The sequence below is a fragment of the Colletotrichum fioriniae genome, assembly GCF_027942845.1.
Source record: "Colletotrichum fioriniae strain IMI 355084 chromosome Unknown scaffold_10, whole genome shotgun sequence".
In the NCBI taxonomy this organism is placed as follows: Eukaryota; Fungi; Ascomycota; class Sordariomycetes; order Glomerellales; family Glomerellaceae; genus Colletotrichum; species Colletotrichum fioriniae.
The window spans coordinates 150,150-168,658 of record NW_027076846.1 but is presented as its reverse complement, the minus strand read 5'-3'; the positions used below and the strand labels follow the sequence as shown (position 1 = coordinate 168,658).

General features: G+C 52.4%; 5 protein-coding genes and 1 non-coding gene across 6 annotated transcripts; 5 read left to right on the top strand and 1 right to left on the bottom strand.

Moving 5' to 3' along the window:
- Window positions 1-1,204: 1,204 nt before the first annotated feature.
- On the top strand, window positions 1,205-3,055 carry N0V96_008101 (uncharacterized protein; the record flags this gene model as incomplete). Its single annotated transcript, XM_065758230.1, has 5 exons — window positions 1,205-1,208; window positions 1,262-1,404; window positions 1,460-1,795; window positions 1,846-2,973; window positions 3,032-3,055. 5 exons carry the CDS (start codon window positions 1,205-1,207, stop codon window positions 3,053-3,055), a joined length of 1,635 nt encoding a protein of 544 aa, XP_065612985.1.
- Window positions 3,056-4,203: 1,148 nt separating this feature from the next.
- Window positions 4,204-6,411, bottom strand: MSE1 (Glutamate--tRNA ligase mitochondrial; the record flags this gene model as incomplete). Its single annotated transcript, XM_065758229.1, has 6 exons — window positions 4,204-4,614; window positions 4,737-4,982; window positions 5,106-5,378; window positions 5,480-5,863; window positions 5,924-6,034; window positions 6,100-6,411. 6 exons carry the CDS (start codon window positions 6,409-6,411, stop codon window positions 4,204-4,206), a joined length of 1,737 nt encoding a protein of 578 aa, XP_065612984.1.
- A 1,258-nt stretch (window positions 6,412-7,669) lies between these two features.
- Window positions 7,670-9,169, top strand: XDJ1 (DnaJ-like protein xdj1; the record flags this gene model as incomplete). Its single annotated transcript, XM_053193840.1, has 4 exons — window positions 7,670-7,721; window positions 7,788-7,846; window positions 7,934-9,022; window positions 9,080-9,169. 4 exons carry the CDS (start codon window positions 7,670-7,672, stop codon window positions 9,167-9,169), a joined length of 1,290 nt encoding a protein of 429 aa, XP_053048785.1.
- A 343-nt stretch (window positions 9,170-9,512) lies between these two features.
- Window positions 9,513-9,599, top strand: N0V96_008098. Its single transcript has one exon. It is a non-coding gene; the product is annotated as a tRNA-Glu (tRNA).
- A 489-nt stretch (window positions 9,600-10,088) lies between these two features.
- On the top strand, window positions 10,089-10,857 carry RPL32 (60S ribosomal protein L32; the record flags this gene model as incomplete). The annotated part of the gene is made up of 4 exons (XM_065758228.1): window positions 10,089-10,128; window positions 10,262-10,386; window positions 10,526-10,647; window positions 10,749-10,857. The coding sequence occupies 4 exons, from the start codon at window positions 10,089-10,091 to the stop codon at window positions 10,855-10,857; spliced, it is 396 nt and encodes a 131-aa protein (XP_065612983.1).
- A 5,094-nt stretch (window positions 10,858-15,951) lies between these two features.
- N0V96_008096 (uncharacterized protein) lies at window positions 15,952-16,749 on the top strand (the record flags this gene model as incomplete). The annotated part of the gene is made up of 3 exons (XM_065758227.1): window positions 15,952-16,191; window positions 16,262-16,273; window positions 16,327-16,749. The coding sequence occupies 3 exons, from the start codon at window positions 15,952-15,954 to the stop codon at window positions 16,747-16,749; spliced, it is 675 nt and encodes a 224-aa protein (XP_065612982.1).
- Window positions 16,750-18,509: the final 1,760 nt, after the last annotated feature.

The following is an 18,509-nucleotide window of genomic DNA, read 5'->3' as shown; positions in this document are numbered from 1 at the left end:
CGAGACTGTCCTTTCTGACCCGCAACTCACACGCAAGCTTCCCACAGTCGAACGACCGTCCGAGGTTCCGACTCTAATTAACGCACGATTCTAATCCGAGAGAGGACCCGCGCCGAACGACGCAGGCTTAGGCAGTCTTTGGTATCTGGTCACCTCTGGTCACCTCTCCCTCGGCACACGCACACGCAACACAGTCACAGTCTTCATCATCACAAGTAGGCAGATAAGAAAGAGCACGGATTCTTGGGTATTGGTCTCGTTCTTGAAAAGTAGGACTGAACAGGAAGAGAGCCCAGACTTTGATAATACAGGACGGACTGGCTTCGGATCCCCCCCCCCATTTTGGCGCCTAGTCCGACTTACATACATATTACTGCGGCCTTGTCCATCCACCCACCACCACCTCCACAGGAACCAGGACACACAGCCAAAAAGGGCCATCCCATCCTCCCCCCGACAACTTAATCCGTCTTTCGACGCACAACGTACACAAACCCGAAACACCGTCCTACTTTTGGCATCTGCTTCTGCTGGCCAGGAACGAGAAAAGAGCAACTTTATCAAGTTACAACGTCGAGTTTATCCTACAGTTGGATAAACCCTCTTTTTCGCTTCTGTCTCTCCCCGCCATCGCATCGGCGGTTCTTGCAGAAGCTTTCGGCAAATCGCCAGACGGGGCCAGGTATCGATCCCTAGTGTACCCGCCACGCGCCAAGATCTCCAGCTCGTCGCCCAAGTCCGAAGCGTACCCCATTTGCAGCTTCTGGCTCATTGGAAGCGGGGGTAACACTCCAACCGTCATTTCAGTGGCGCCGAGCACCGCACGGTCGACAGACCGCCAGCCATCTCCCTAAATAAGCCCTGAGGACCCTCTCTAGCCGCCCGCGGCGCACTTTGTTGTTGCTGTTCAGGTCTGGGTCGCTTTTTTGGCTTTCTTTCCTGCAGCAGTCGTCGTCTTCAGCCGCCGTTGTCCACGTACGCATCGCAGTTCCCCACGATACCCTTTTCTCCCTCGAGTCCTGTCCGTCAACGATCTTTCGACCGCAGCAGCAATCGTCTGCTTGCGCAATCTCTCGGCTCGCGATTTGGATTTGGTATTTTGATAACTCTGGCCTGGCGACAAAATGTCATTGAAGCAGGTACGTGCTTTGCGTCGGAGAAAGTGATCAGCAGTCGCCCAACCTGCAATACCCGACAGCCCGAAATGGGTAGATCGTTGAACATGTCACTGACCACAACTTTCTCTCACTATAGGAAATAGAAACGTGGGTGTCGGCTTTGGGCCGATACGACAACAATGAATTCGATGAGGCCCTCAAGGATTTTGAGAGGATCTCCGACACATCAAAAATTCTCTTCAACATGGGTGTTATTCACGCTACTTTGGGAGAACACGAGAAAGCTGTGCGTCGTCTCCGAACCTAACACCGAGGCCTTGGCACTAACGTGGAAATACCAGGTCGAATGTTACCAACGAGCAATCAAGCTGGACCAGTATCTTGCTGTCGCCTATTTCCAGCAGGGCGTCTCAAATTTCCTGCTCGGCGACTTCGAAGAGGCATTGGCCAACTTCAATGACACTCTTCTCTACCTGCGAGGAAACACCATGATCGACTACGCACAATTGGGCCTGCTCTTCAAACTCTATTCTTGCGAGGTGCTCTTCAACAGAGGTCTCTGCTACATCTACCTGCAACAGAAAGATGCTGGTATGCAGGATCTGTCGTACGCTGTCAAGGAGAAGGTTGTAGAGGACCACAACGTTATCGATGAGGCGATTCGTGAGGAGGCAGAGGTAAGGAGAACACCAAGTCGAACTGTGTACAGTACTCACAATTCCTCAAGGGATACACCGTTTTCTCGATCCCCGTTGGTGTTGTGTACCGACCGAACGAAGCAAAGGTTCGCAACCTCAAGACGAAGGACTACCTCGGAAAGGCTAGGCTAGTCGCCGCCTCCGATCGCGCGAACGCCTTCACAGGCTTTGCTGGGTCCGAGATCAAGAATGTAGGCAGATCGGTTCCCATTCCAATCAGCTTTTATGGGAATCCATTTGCTAATCACAGATTTCTTGGTTTACAGGCCGGCAAGAACGACGTCAAGGACGACAGACCAGCTGACAATATTTCCTTCGCTGCAACCAACCTAGTCAAACCTGGGCTGGCCTCTAGAAGACAACAGTCCGAGCCGCCCAATGGTCGCGGTGTCTTCCCTCCCACACCTCCCCCGGACCAGGTCGAGGCCAACAATGGCGGTGCCATGTCCCGTGGACAATCTGTCCGAAATGGACCGAAGCCCATGCTTGCGAAGTTGAACATCGAGAACTCCAGACCCAACGAACGGTACCAAAAGACGAGTAGCCCCAACGATCGCAGAGGACCTCCGCCCATGATGAGATCCGAGTCACGGTCGGCAACTCCTAGCAGAGGATACTCGAGACGCGATTTGCAGATGCGCGGTCGGCCTGCTGATGAGGACGCCGAGGATGCCTATCCTGATGAGCTTTACGACATGTACCAGAGCGGCGGTGGTGGCAACAGCACAAGAACCAGTCGCCAGCCCTCCCGTCGTCAGCCCCAGCGGTATATGGACGAGGAAGATGATGGCTCCGACTACGGTTCCTTCGATGAGGGTGACTTCGAGATGGTTTCCAACAACAACAGACGCCCAGGCACGAACTCAATGTCCTCCCGCGGCGGTTCAAGGAGACCTGAAGTTCGTAAGATCCGTGTCAAGGTACACGCTGATGACGTTCGATACATCATGGTGGGCGCAGCAGTCGAGTTCCCCGACTTTGTTGACCGCATCCGTGAGAAGTTTGGTCTTCGCAGAAGATTCAAGATCAAGATCCGCGACGAGGATGTGCCAAATGGCGACATGATTACCATGGGTGACCAAGATGATTTGGACATGGCGATCATGAGTGTCAAGAGCCAAGCAAGGAAAACGAGGCAGGATATCGGCAAGATGGAGGTAAGCATCACCACAAACATTGGCACTATCATTAATTAATGACTAACCGAAAGTACAGATCTGGGTCCAAGAAATTATGTAGACGATTATACCCCAACCAAGCCTGTGACGACGTAATGACCAACAATCTGCTCGCCCTGAGCTCTGCAACCTTTCCTTCATCTAGTAAACACTTTTTATACTATTTTCTGCTGCATTACGGATGGATTGGTTGTAGACAGGGCGTCTAAAACGGCGGAAAGTAAAAGAGGAGGAACAGTTCGAGAGACAGAGCCAAGCAGAGCTGGCTCAATGGCACCCCCACGGCCGCGAACGACATGATCATAGCGTTGCATTGTTTAGAAAACGGAACAGTTCGGAGGCGATTGGTGTGGCGACAACACTTTTGTATTCCCCTACGGTTTACCATCTCTCCTTGTCCGATATAATTTCTACCTCATCTACACTGTCCTGTTACAAGATCCTGTCCATCATCTACGAGATCGTCGAGAGGCCCGCAACACCAACCTTAATGCAACTATCATTGCTCACTACTTCTGTATACATGTGAACGACTTTGTGTGACTTCAAGCTTCTGTGAAGCTAGGGGATTTAAGGATGAAGGTGTCGGTTCTCATCATTGGTGTAAAAGGCTTACGAGAAGTAGAGGCAAATGAGCTCAAATTGAACACGACATTCATCCCAAGCCTCCCCCTGTGAGTATCACTCGCCAACGATGTAAACCTATTCGGATTGCAACATCCAAGGCCAAGTCCAATCGGGCCAGCTCACGTGGGACGTAGTAGATTTGGGTCGAGCACCTGATTCGCGAAGCTTCAAGCATGGACAACAACTCAGCAAGCATGGTAATCTTTCTTTTTCCGATTCAAAGCCAGCCTGGGACGGGCAGAAAATATTACTTCCAGACGAAACGGCCGCAGTACACACACACAATTATCGTACAAAACCACAGTCACGTCAGAGTCGTAGACTTGTGTGTTTAAGCTTCCTCGCGCGCGCAGCGACCAAAACCCCAGACTTCCTTCCCCACAATAGAAGGAAGCACTTATGTTCTCCTACGCTGGCAGAGAAAGTCTATAGGTTTCTTTGATGTACACAGTCCAAGCATGGAAATGGAGAAGTCCCTCCGATGCTGAGATTGCCCCTGTTTGCTGCCCCTTTTGGGGGAGGTTTCCCCCTCCCCTTTGAGACTTCCTCCCTTCTATTCTTTCGACTATTTGATTGATTTGCTCACTGCTCGAGGCAGAGCTCGAACCTAGCCATCGTCTCAGCCCGGCCCAAGAGCGCAAGCTGCAGCTTGGCAGGCTTGGCGCCGCGGTTGTGGTCGCCCGTGAGCACGAGCCGGAGCAGCGCGTAGGTGGCCTTGTTGACGGGCTTGGCGGGCTTTTCGGGGTCGACGGAGTCGGCGTTGCGGCTCGCGAAATCGTTGATGGCGGCCTGGAGCCTGTCCGGGTTCCAGTCGAGCTCGTGGACGTCGCGGAGGGAGCCGTGGAGGTCCTGGAGGAGAGCATGCGGTGGCGCGGTGGTGTCTGGGAGGGAGAGGTTCTCGAGGGAGCGGGCGTAGGATTGGGGCGAGGGGCGGAGGAAGAGGGAGGGGTGTTCGTGGACTAGGTCGACTGGGTCTATTGGGGGAGTCGAGGGCTAGGGTGCGGTAGATGTCGAGGAGGTGGGATGGGGATGTTGTGGGGAGGCGAGGAGGGGGTTAGGGTTGTGAAGTCTTTTGTTAGGAAGAAGTGTTTTTGGTTTGTCGGAGAGGTGAGGACTGTGTTTGTGGTGGAAGTGGAGGCGGATGGAGGATGAGTCTCGGCCTCGATGGAAGGAGGAGGAGAAGACTGGAGGAGAGACGAGATATGTGCGAGGAGCTTGGTTGTCGGCGGGAGCAGGGCCTGTTTTAGGAGCTCTTCGTCGGGGTTCTCTTCGCGGAGGCGTTGGGTTAGGTGTTTGCGCTGGAAGACGGCGAGCTTGTCTGGGTTGGTCTTGATGTTGCCCTTTGTGAACCTCAGGGAGAACTGTTCGCAGCGTGTAAGTGATGGTGTTCATAGAATGATTCATCCGTCGAAAGGAAGGGTTGCAAAAGCCAAACAAAAGTGATGCGATGAGAGGGGGGTTGATATGGAATGAGTGACTCTTACCTTCTCAGCCAGATCGCTTGTGGTGTAGAATACCTCGCCCCCCTTTGCGAGGTCTTTCTCATTCATGCTCCAGCCCAGCAGCGCAAGCCAGTTGTTGAGCGCGGAGGGGAGAATGCCCTTGTCACGGTACGAAGAGATGTCAATGTCATGGTTACGCTTGCTGAGCTTCTCGCCGTTCTGGGCGCAGAGCAGGCCGGCATGGGCGAACGTCGGGGCTTCCCAATTGAAGGCGTCGTAGAGAGCAATGTGCTTCGGCGTGGAGATGAGCCATTCCTAGTATCTGGTGTGAGCTACACTTACACTTCTATGTTTTGAAGGTTTGTCCAAGAGCGAATCGGTAGGATTTTCAGGAGTGAGAAAGGGGGAGGACGCACAGCACCGCGGATGACGTGTGTAATCTCCATGAGGTGATCGTCGACGACGTTGGCAAAGTGGTACGTCGGGTACCCGTCGCTCTTGATGAGGATGAAGTCGTCCTCGTCCTCGTTCTTCTGGTAGTTGCCGTACACTTTGTCCACAAAGGAAGGGCGGCCCTCGCTGCGGAAGCGCACAACGTGCGTCTCGCCGTTGGCGGCGCGCCGCTCGGCCTGGGACGGCGGGAGGCTCCGGCAGGTGCCCGGGTAGTGCGCCGAGCCGCCCTCGTCTAGGGACTGCTGCTTGTGGCGCTCGAGATCGTGCGCCGTGCAGAAGCAGCGGTAGGCTTTGCCCGCATCTAGAAGCTCAGCGATGTACTTTTTGTAGTAATCTAGACGTTTTGACTGAATTGAGGTGTTAGATTGGTGTGACACTGTTCAGGGCAGGTAGGAGAGTCAAGGTACTTGTTCGTAAGGCCCATATGGTCCCCCGATATCAGGGCCTTCATCCCAATTGAGTTCTGCCCATTTCAGGTCTGCTAGGAGACGCTGAACGGCGTCATCGACGATGCGAGTCTGTTTCGTTTTTGTGACGTTAGCGGGTGGTTCCTTCATCTCATTCAGTAGTAGTCATAACGTACCCGGTCCGTATCCTCAACCCGGATTATGAACTGACCGCCGGTGGCACGGGCAATGAGCCAGTTGAAGAGCGCGGTCCTCAATGATCCCAGATGGAGATATCCCGTGGGCGAGGGGGCGAACCGCGTCCTGGCCGGTTTATCGGGCAGCCCGTGGATCTTCTTGTCAGCCAGGGGCGGGAGCTTCTTCCTCAGCGCCTGGAAGCCGCTGCTCTTTGCGGACGAGCACCATCTCGGTTGCGAGCCCGCGCGGCATGCATCGAATGAGCGCTGGAAGAGGGGCCGGCCCTGGGATCTCAGGGCTATCATTGACATGATGGAGACATTTGTTCAAGCTGCCTTTATGTGTTTGGGCGTTTGATGGATGAACTGATCGGAGGGTGAAATTTGTCGATGAGATTCAGCCACGTGTGGCGCAGGCGGGAGATATGCATCAAGCGAGATACTGACTTATACGACAGTGGCTTGTGCGTGCTTTCAGTTACAAAGACCTCTATTCACAACCTCCCATTCCACCCTGTCCTAGTAGACAAACAACGGAGAGCAATCGGCCATGATGTTTTCTTCGGACAGACACTTCATTGGAATTAGATTTTCCAAACAGACATAGTATGGTATGAGCGGAATGGGTAAGGTAGGTAGTATTCATCTCAAGGAACTCGAACTGTCGCTAGGTTTCACATACTTTCAGATGACACCTTAAACATGATTTTGAGCAGTTTGTCCGAGTGCTCGTTCGAGGACTACAGCGGACAGTAGTGAGCTACAGAGCCACTTCTTCACAGCGAGTGAGCTCAGTCCTCTCAGTCCCTCTGGAGTCTACTTTTCGGTAGCCTCGGATTGACGCCAACCATGTTGACTTGCTTGTGAAAGTCCAGAAAGCGTTGTTGTTCACACCCAGACTGAGTATGTAACTCTGGTTCGTCAGAAAATTTAACCATATGCCAGCGTGTTCTAAGTAGCAACTGGTGAACTCCATCTCAGTTAGTGAGAGTTCTGGTAATAAGTATCTTCAGTCCGAGCAAGTATCGAAGTACCTAAGGTAAACAATCTAAGTCAGCAATCAACCATCCTAGAAGTCCTACCTTAAGGAAAGCGATAGGTCTGAAGGAACCTAGACAGGTAAGCAGCTGGACACCGCCTTCTACGACCTGGAAAACAGTAGAGGTTGCTGATGAACAGGTGCAGGCGGATAGGCGGCTGGGGAAGGAGACCAAGGTAGGGCCCAGGCGGCTTACCTCTATACCGTACCTTACCTAGGTAGCTAGTGTACAAGGTACCCCCGCCGCGACCCGACTGCCAACAAACATCTGCCGCGCGCTCCCAGCAGGTTACCCGTAGGCTGTAGCGCTGTGAGCCTGCAAAGCAGCCGCACGCCCAGCAAGGCACTGCGGGCATGCTGGGTACCCCGCCAAACAAAGGCCTGCTACCTACCGGCAGGTACACCGTACTCCAGACAAAATATTTTCAATTCTACTCCACATCCCACCCTTCTCACAACTGCAAATCACTCCTCTGAAGGCCGAATCTCGAGCAAGACTTTGCCCGAGTGCCCTTAGAAGAAGCTTCAATCATGGACAGTGGTGGACCGAGCATGGCGGGGGAGGAAGATATTGATCTCTACGGTAAGACTCTGCCTATGGAGCCCAGGGGTACTTTTCGCAGTGGATCACATCTGACGCATTTTACAGAGCTCCTCGGTATTGATAAGGATGCTTCGCAGGATCAGATCAAGAAGGCATACCGAAAGGTTCGTGACCCCTCCCTCGGTCGCAACGACAAATGCAATCCCACGCCAGCAGCAATACCCCATACTGACACATCCCGTCTTGCACAGGCTGCCCTTCTTCACCACCCCGACAAAGTCCCCGAAGAACGTAGAGAGGAGTCGGAAGCCAAGTTCAAGGCTGTCAGCCAGGCCTACGAAATCCTCAAAGATGACGACAAGCGTCACCTCTACGACACCCATGGCATGGCCGCATTCGACCCCTCGCGAGGCGGCCCCGGCGGTCCCGGCGGTGTCGAGGTCGACTTGAACGACATTCTGTCACAAATGTTCGGTATGGGCATGGGCGGCCCCGGTGGCCCTGGTGCCGGTCCCAGAAGGCCGCGTCGCGGTCCCGATGAGGACCAGCCTTACAAGGTCACGCTCGAGGAGTTGTACAAGGGCAAGACTGTTAAGTTCTCCGCAAACAAGCAGGTTGTTTGTGGCACCTGTAAGGGATCCGGCGCCAAGGCAAACGTCAAGCCCCAGCAGTGCGAGAAGTGCAGAGGCGCCGGTATGGCAGAGGCCTTCCGCCAGGTCGGCCCGGGCATGGTCCGTAAAGAGACCGTTATTTGCGATCGTTGCGAGGGATCCGGAAACTTCTGCAAGGAGAAGGACCGCTGCAAAAAGTGCAAGGGCAAGCGCACCACTTCCGAGACCAAGGTCCTCGAGATCTACATTCCCAGAGGTTCCCAGAATGGAGAGAGGATCGTGTTGGAGGGCGAGGCGGACCAGTTCCCAGACCAGACCCCCGGAGACATTGTTTTCCACTTGGCCGAGGAGCCCCACGACGAATTCACTCGCATCGGCAACGATCTCTCTGCCGAGCTGACTATCTCCCTCGCTGAGGCTCTCGGTGGCTTTTCCCGTGTTGTGTTGACGCACCTTGACGGCCGCGGTATTCATATGGAGAGGCAGCGCGGCGAAATCCTCCGCCCTGGTGACATCCTCAAGGTCGCTGGCGAGGGTATGCCTCAGAAGCGTGGCGAAGAAAAGGGTGACTTGTACTTGATTGTCAACGTTGAGTTCCCCGAGGATGGCTGGTTGAAGGATGATAAGGAGTACGATGCTCTGAACAAACTTCTTCCTCCCCCTCCTGCTCCCATCACAGCCGAGGAGGTTGATGAGGTTGAGTACGAAGAGGTGGATAGCCTGGATTCGGTAAGTCTTCACAAGTTCTCTCTTCATCATTATCTAGTGCTAACGCAAATATTACAGATGGGCGCCAACTCGGGAGATCCGCGTTTCGGTGGCGAATGGGAAGACGAAGATGAAGACGATGGCCAGCCTCAGTGCCAGCCTCAGTAAGAGGTGCTGAGGTGGATAGAGATTTTAGAGGACAGAGTCTTGGGCTTGACGCCCTAAAGCTCATGACAGACATGACGACCCGGACGGTGCAGGGGGTGAGCATAGACTGGGGAACTGGAGAGGAGTTTTGCTTGGTAGTTTGGGCATCATCCAACTCATGAATGAAAGGCAATCCGTGATACACGGTTGCCATATCGTTTCTCAACCTTGATGCAGCGATAGCAAATAGTGGTGACTCATTGGAAAGCACAACCCGCTTCTAGTTCCATTTGATGGGCTTTGTCCACCTGGAAGGGTCTATCTGCAACTTGATGTCCTCCCCTGTCATCAAACAACAGCCACGTCCCATATAGTATAGTGGTTAGTATACTCCGCTTTCATATTTCCATTGATATCCGGAGAGTCCCGAGTTCGAACCTCGGTGTGGGAAACTCTTTTTGCTATATTTGGTAGTTGTTTTGTCTCTTGAATAATGGTGTTTCCAGAGAAGCGGCAGGTTTATGCAGTACGTGCCGCTTCAGCAATTGCACTGCGGTGGGTCCGTGCTTTCCTCAACTTTTTTTTTGGAGTCCTGTGGCGTAGGCCTGCAGACCGAAAAGAGTCCTTTCCGCTAGCGTGACCTGTTGAGCCAGTAGCAGGTCTCCGCTCCTACACTTTTTTTTTTCTTCCCCCGCTAAGCCGCCCACACGTGACCGACAAAATCTTAGGGCTTCGGAAGGAGCCCACGTCCAGTGCGATTCGAAATGGTGGTCGCCCAAATTTCACGATCGCCTTGAAGCCCGAATTTGACGACGTACACCCGCCCCGACTAACCCAATAGCCAGGAACAGCCGTCAAGGTGAGATTCAATTGCTACGGTACCCTCGATCGACATTATGTCAATATTGTGAATTAGTTACTGACTTTTGGTTTCGTAAAGATGGTCGCCGCAAAGAAGCACGTTCCTATCGTGAAGAAGCGTATGTCTTTTCCTTCCCCAAGGACACAGCACCCCTCTACGACCCCGCGTACCCGACAACCCCGACGATGATTACAACCGAACGAGAACTTTGGATTGGGAACGAGAGGATTGACGGGTGTGATTTTGAACAGGCACGAAGCTCTTCAACCGCCACCAGAGCGACCGCTTTATGCGCGTTGATCGATCATGGCGCAAGCCCAAGGGTATCGACAACCGCGTCCGCCGTCGCTTCAGGGGTAACACTGCCATGCCCTCGGTACGTCGAAATACCTCCCCGCTGGATTTGGATTTGGACTTGGAAATGGATGTCAATAATAGGAGGAACAATTTTTCGGGTGGCAATGGTTCAAGGGACCCAGGATTACAGTCGCTAACCTGGTATTCCTGCTTCCCAGATCGGCTTCGGCTCCAACAAGAAGACCAAGTACATGATGCCCTCCGGCCACAAGGCCTTCCTCGTCAGCAACGTCAACGACGTCAACCTTCTGCTGATGCACAACCGCACCTACGCTGCCGAGTGCGTACCACCCCACATCCGCCTACCAGCTCCGACCGAAAAGCCGAGCGAAGGGTATCTTTCCATGGGGAAAACAGAGCCAGCTAACAAACCAACTATAGGATCGCCCACAACGTCTCCTCGAGAAAGCGCATCGACATCATCGGCCGCGCCAAGCAGCTCGGCGTCAAGGTCACGAACCCCAAGGCCAAGGTCACCACCGAGGTCTAAGCGAAGAAGATGTAAAAAGTTTTCTCATAGTGGGTTGCGTGGAGGAAAAATCAGCTGTTCGGGGCGAGGGGGTTCGGTTTTCATCGCCTGGTTACTTGCGTTGTGCTCTCATATCCAGGGAACGGGAATGCATCGGAAACGGTTTCTGCGATGATTCAGGGCTGGCGGCTTGGCATGGCTCGTACCGTTGTGCTAGGAAATACAAAAAAACAACCGCAGCAAAAATTCAACGACTTGACGTTCACTCAGGCGTGTGTTTCTTACTACTACCGTCGATTGACAAGAATAAGGCGTTGGGTGGGATGGAAAACAGGATCCTTCATACGCTCGGTAATTCGAGAATATCACCAACCCCTTTGGCCCCTGCATTGTACTCTGCACCAGTGACATTCCATGTGGTCTTTTGCTGTCTTCTGGCTCTTGGTACCGGTTGAGTACTACTGTCTGCTTGACTATGTGAGCACAACCTTCACTTGGCTGAATCGTTCCTTGCCCAAATTGAAGTTCCCGGCCTACCCTACGTATCGTCCACTCGTCCTATCGTTTGACCCGTGGCACGTCTTCCCATTGGCCAAACCACTATTCCCGCTGCCCATTTCAACAGCCAAGCTCGCGATATGATAAAATAGAGACGGGATGGCCACTGGACGATGATGATTATAAGTCTTGCACTGGAGTCCGCCTGCCCTGAACAGTACCAGACTGCATTAATAGGCTTTGGACCAACTGCCACCAAGGGAAAGGAAGGTAAGGTTTGACGACTAGAACCGGCGCATATCACACAGGTCACCAGTTGAGAATAGGTTGTGGAGAAGTATTGTATTATCTAGGTATGCATTGTATCATTCCACCCATGCGCACAACGATCCATCTCCATTTGTGATCGCAGCGCAAGATAAACTCAATAAGGACAGAAGGACAGGAAACGCTCGCTTTCCCATCGTCGAAACCGTTAAAAACGCAAATACAGACTCCTGGTATCCATGATCTCGTGGTAGTAGAAAAGAGGAACAAGAAGAGGAAAGAGGCGTTGAGCGTAGGCTTTGTCGGTTTGGTCGTCTCATTCAGATGACAGACTCAGGTCGTATCCTGAAAGAGGCGGAGAGTGGACTAGAGCTAGGACGAAATGCTCCGCATTGCTGTTCGAAGGCTCATCGCACCGACACCTTTACGCCGTGAGAGTGGCGTCGACTCTATCGGAAGCAGTTGAAGCGGCCGATGCGCATGCGCCAGGGACCACGGTGGACGCCGTGCCGGTCTGCGTGGACGGAGGTGCCGAAGTTGCGGCCGCCGATGGGCTTGGAGTAGAAGAAAGGCATGATGAGTGTATGGTGGTTTGTAGGAATTTGTGTAGATGTGAGATTGCTGGAGGATTCATTAGTTCAAGGTCCGAGAGTGCGCAGAACGCTCGTTTGCTAGTGGAGGAGTGTAGATATATATACCTTGTGCTTCTTGTCGACTATGTTCGCAGTGGAAAGCTTATGTTTTGGGTTGTTGATTATACACGAACTATGGAGGAACGGCCAAGCAGGAAGGGGCTTGTATTAAATACCTACTTAGACGTCGGTTCCCTCCTCGTGCGAACCAGTGACGAAGGGGCAGCAGACCACTAACCTAGCCTTCGTCTCCTCCCCCCTTGGCTTGCTTTTCTTCCCCAACCTTTTCTTGAATTGCACCAGTGACACAACGGTATCGCCTTGTAAACTTGGCTGGAAGGGTCGCTTGTGCTGTGTGGTGTTGTATGCCAAGAGCTCGTTAGGAGGGCGGTGACGTAGGCGTGGCTGAGCAGGGTGAGGTTGCGAGTGTGGCTGGGGGAAGCATGGGGTTTCCACAAGGAATCGTCAAGCGCGATGGGTGTGAGTAGTGATTGGTGGAAAGCGCCACAACTAGCTCTTGGCAAGTTCAGATTGATGGGGTTGTGGCTGAGGTGGGTGCGGCAGGGTCCGCTGAAGTGATAAAATAAGGGGATGAAGGATTGTGAGTGGTCAGTTCATTCTAAGCAGTAGCGAGTTAGATGCGAGGGATCGATCGATTGGAAAGTAAGGTTAATCCAACCTGGCGGCTGACTGACGTTGTCGCTCGCTTCGCCATCCCTCCTCTCAACGGCTTCTTAAATTCTTTCACACAGCATCTTTCGGTATCGTTATTACGAAGCCTTTAAAGACTTGGTTGAGTGTCAGTAGCTGCCCTTCACGTCTATTTTTTCTTACCATAACGTATGGCATGCCATGTTTCGCGTTGGAGACGTATTTAGTTCACGGGCCTCAACTTAAAGCACCCTATCGATCTCGCCTGACGTATTCATATTAACCATACATATGGCAGTTGCAAGCCTGAGTTGCTTTCCTGGAGGCTCGATTGCGGCCCGAATACCACGTCTGCTGGTGATATTTCTGTCAAATTGATTATTACACCTTGAAAACCATCATTACGTTTCTTGGTGCTTTGAAGTGAATCCCTCCGTGACTGACGCCTGCTGGGTGAGCACCTAGTTAAGGGAGGCGTGGCAGTGTACCGGTTCAACGGACCCACACGTGTTCCCTTGTCATGTTGATCTAGAAAGCTTATTGCGTTCTCACTATGACTTAGTTCAGTGGCGATGGCCTGGTAATTTGATTTCTTTTCAGCCTGAGATGCCCCCAAGCAATGAGTATTGTGTAGAATCTCCGCGCGAATAGAGAGCTTGACGATCAACATGACTTGGGCTACGCGTCTCCTTACTCTCGCTTAACATACCCTCAACTACTACTCGGTAGACTTCTCTGAGCTTGCGAGCCCTTCGAGTTCTATCGAGGTCAGTTCACATAACCTCGGTGTTCACTTATACGGACGCAGATTACCAGTATCCCTTATGGAGCGCTGACAGACGACACTTTGTTATGGGTAGTCATTTAAAGGAGAAGACATGCAGTCGCTTAGAGACGTTCCCTTCAACTCATATTCCCAACATGGCTCGTGTGATGATGAGAGGCCATCTGAAGTCTGGGGGCACTCTAGATGCTATGTGAGAGACATAAACTTACTTGAAAAGAGGCAAAAGATCCCGGAAGAGCAGCCTTTCCCAAAAATCAGCGCACTCGCTGGAGCCTGTCTGGCATGCTCCTCGCGGTCCGGAGCACTTCTCCGGGCCCATGTCACAGCTGCTACCTCATCACCCAGGATTCAGGATGCTCTGACGTGCCTTTGAAGGCATTTGAAAACTCTTTCCGCGATCGAGCTCGCCACAGAGATCCAGGGCACCAGCCTCCCCACTAATGATTTCCCAAACTCTACGTTGTGCTTGCAGTCTCGGTAGCTTAAGGTACCTCTATACGCCGATCTTAGGCACGTCGATTCGTCTTGATCATCATATACGCTTCTAAACTAGCCAACTCGCCAGGTCGAACCGAGTCTTTCTGCCTCTCTCACCCCTCCATATGTGAATCCGAGGAGCCGAGGGCCATTCAACCGTCATCCTTAAGCTTATCTTGCCACGCATAGGCTTCATGCACGTAATCAGGGGAATGTGTCGAAAACGGAAACGAATCTATATCTCGGGGAAATTATCTAGACATAGGGCTCCAAATGAGGCTTAAAGGATTTGATACTATTCTCCTGCCGCAAGCGAAGTTTCCTCCCCCACGACTTAGTCATGCGTAGGACTGGCCTTGAACTGGGCAATGAGAGAATTAAGCATAACGCCTGGCAGAAGCGGGCCGATCGATCCTTCGGACTGTGGCACAAATTGCGACATGATGAACAAGAACCCCGCCGAATAGAGGATTCTTGAGGCGGCCGTTACTTGTGGACCGGAAACATCAACATCCTGCGTGAGACAGTGTCTTTTGGACTACTACCTACAAGGCATTGCTTATTCTCGTCGGAGCCGGATAAAGCTGCGCTTGCGGGGTTCGTTGATCTTGCCTCCAACTATTTGGTCCCTATGTGAGACATTTTCGAATCTCCTTCCGGTCCTGTAGGGATCGTCTCCGTCCGGTTTTTGTAGATGGAGAGATTCTTCCTTGAAGATGCACACTGTTAGACTCGGGAATGACGCCATTCTATGCGTTTTGCGAGTAAGTCGCAAAGCCAGGAAAGGGGTCACCGAGGCTCAATCACGGCGCCGATGGCGTGGCGTTAATGGCTGATTGCCTGTTCATCCGGGACACATGCGGTATGAACTGGTTCTTGCTCCGTCTGGTGATTCTATACAGACGATACGACTTCACCTAGCTAATAGACCAAGTTCATTCTTAGTGGAAGGTCCAGCATTTCTCTTTGCTGACGCTTAGTTCAGGGTCTCCTGGCACTCCACTTACTTCATCTCGTGGCGCGAACTAGGATAGTATCCATGAGCTTAAACACACCATGAAGATCTTCTGTTCAAGAACACAAGTAGTATTTTTGTATCAACGTGCCTGGCCGCACTTACCACGAGTGAAAAGCTATTGGCTAGTGGCCAGACATCCATTTCATGTCGTGCTGCGATCCCATCGCCAAGAAAGCTTGGTATCTGACGTTTCCAGCATCCGTATATCCCTTAGCATCTTGGCAGGAACATCATCCACGCCGGGAAGAGAAATCGACCAGTCTACCACAGGACTGAGCGCTGATCAACCTTGGCATCCGACGTCAATCCTGGGGACAAGCTATTGACGGGATCAACGACTCCTCCGAGATGATCTTCAAGGCTTCTTTCGACCGAGCCCAACCCTGAAAACGGATATCGGCATGAACACCACGTTTTGATGAGAGAAGAAACCGGAGCTTTTGCATCGAGAGGTGCCTCTGGCGAGGAGAGGTCGGTCCGGATAAGGGCTTCAACGCGCAACCTCAAGGGGGAAACATCCCGTCATCGTGGCATCAGGGTCATCATTTGCGGATTGAGAGACTTCAGAAATTGAGCATACTGAGCCGGTCTGGTAGACATCGCCTGGCTCGAAGCATTTGTAGATTCCTATAAGAGGCTCAATATCGACTATCCAGAGCTCACAACTCTTCTGAATATCATCAAACATCTCGCCGCAGACTATAACCTCAATCACATTTCTCATACTCCTGTTCTTTTAATTCTTAGCAGTGGCTGCTTTCTCAAGAATTTCCCCAAAGGCCAACATGTACTCCAAGGCTCTTACCGCGGCGGTTGCCGTCCTCTCCTTCGCCTCAGTCGAGGCCGCAATCCTCCCGCGCGCAACTATCACACCCGGCACCGTCGTCCTCCCCGAAGTCGTCTTCAACCCAGGCGAGCTGACGGACCCTCTTTACACCGCGCTGAAGATCGTCAGCACCGACCTTGGCAAGACCACAACCCTGACCGGCGACCTCACCAGAACCGTCGGAACAACAGTAAAGGATGTAAGTCCGACCCCCCAATGCTGGACTCCACCCAGAACTCAATAACCATACTAACCCCTTCCCCTTCCAGAGAACCGACCAGGTTAACGCCGTCATCCGCCAAATAACAAGCAACACAAACAGCATCCGCACCAGAGTCGGCACCGTCGTCGGGAGCCTCCTGGGCGTCGTTCCCTCGGGTATCCCCTGCCCCCGTCCGCGACCTCCGCCGCCCCGCCCTCCATTCCCACGGCCGAGGTCGTCCAGATCGCACAGGATGTCGTCGTCCAGGCCCAGCTGCTCGCCCGTCAGGCCACCACTCAGCTGCAGAATCTCCAGGCCCAGGCCAACGCCGTCGCCGACCCTGTCGCCAAGGCGGCCTACACGCTCGCCTACACCCAGGCCAACCTCGCGCTCCAGATCGCGCTCAGTACCGTCGGCGCCGCGGCCTCGACTGCGCTCACGGCCGTGGCGAACGCTGCTGGTAGTGCCAACGGTCTTGCTGATCGTATTCGCAACATTCAGGCCAAGCTGAACCCCGTTCTCATCATTGGCGCCAGCCCCGATGTTACCTTTTAAAGAAGCCATGCTTATGCGGCTCCTGGCTGAGCGAGATATATTTGTACTGAGCGTAGCTTGATGCTGGCCTGTCACTCCGTTGAGCAAGACTCAATAAGAATGAGGCGAGCTGGTTCGCATGAGAATGTGATGATACTTGGGATCAGCGCATCAAGGGACCATAATGTTAGGGACTGGATAATATTGGCACGAGAATTGACAGGATACACACTCTTTGATAATAATAACTAGTAATTCACCTAACTTGTCTTCGATTCCATGAGTCTCGAGGGAGGATCAATCATACATTAGGCCATCCCCTGGCTTTGTCCTAATCTTGCCTCTTAGTCAGACCATGCTTTAGTAGGTAGGTACATGGTAACATGGTGGCACTACACCGTAAGTCAATTGATAATTTCTCTCCTGTTGAGATCGACTAAACGTAGTGTAACGAAAACATCGCTGAAGTCTAGGTTCATTGGTAAACCAATATTCTCTCCTGCTGGCCGTTTCGTCAACAGATCTACGATACTTCCTGCCAGCTGAAATTAACTGTGAGTAGGCTTACTAGGGTACTAGACACTCGATAAACTTTACACAGTATGGTGTAATGGTCGTCAATTATCAGATTCAGATTGCTTACCTTTCCCCCTGTTTCGACAATTGCATCACGACAATATGAGAACTGACCATAACTTAAATATGACGACCCCAGCGGCATATACGGCACTTTACAGCTCTCACAGCACCAAACCCTCATCACATCGACTTCATAGCCAGGACTCAAGTACCTGTTATGGGCAGAATATCAGGCCGTTGGTAAATACACGAAGCCGTACCGTGCCCAGGCTGGCTGGGCGCAACGATGTCGTTCGCAAAATATCAGGCTCTGGATTCATCAAGCTTGCATCTCTTCTCAACAGAAAATCTTGCGATGCCAAGTTCCGCGCTCAGGACCCTCTCGCACCGTAGAATATAATGACTGATATGCAGGAACCGACTCTCCGACATGGCTCACACCTTACCAGACGCAAGAGCAGCCTAAAAGCTCACTGAGCACATTTTTCAATCGGCTCGCCAAGCCGATTTACACCCAAGTGTGTGCTCAGACGAACACTATGAGCCCGCCCACACCTTCACAAAAGTCATGGCAAGAAAGTGAGGCCACGACCTGAGCCACGTAGTTCGGACGGGAAGAGGTGTTCCCGTTGGAAATGATGCTTGTTATTCGTATCCTGATACCGTGATCAAGTATTTCACGTATCACTTATGAACCCTCTGTTTGCCTAAACGCTTCGCTGTCAAACTGCTAGGTGGTTTTTAAAAAACCATGTCTCGGCACCGAGAGACATGGCGCAGGGAGAAGTAGGTTGCTGATATGTTTACCCCTGAAAACAGCATATTTTGGTATCGGTGAGACATCTCGCACCTTGGGTATGCGGAGGTTGAGTCGGCATCTCATAGATCAGTCACTCAAGGTACCGCCGCCCCCAAGGACGGACGGCGAGCCTGCATCACTTTGGGATGACCTGTTCTTCTCATGTCGGTTCTAATGTGACAGCTATGTTGGATCTAATGTGACAGGTGAGGAGGTATCACCGAGCTTGGGACCGTTTGCCGCCCGCGGAGTGCATATTCGATGAATCATTCAACAGCCCTGTATCATGCAAAATTCCTTTCAATCTCTCTCCCACCAGAAGGTTCGTCGACCGAGCTTCGGATGACTGGTGCGCGCGCCTCTTTTCCATGCATCGCGATGCTAGCTGAGCTCTTGAAGGAAT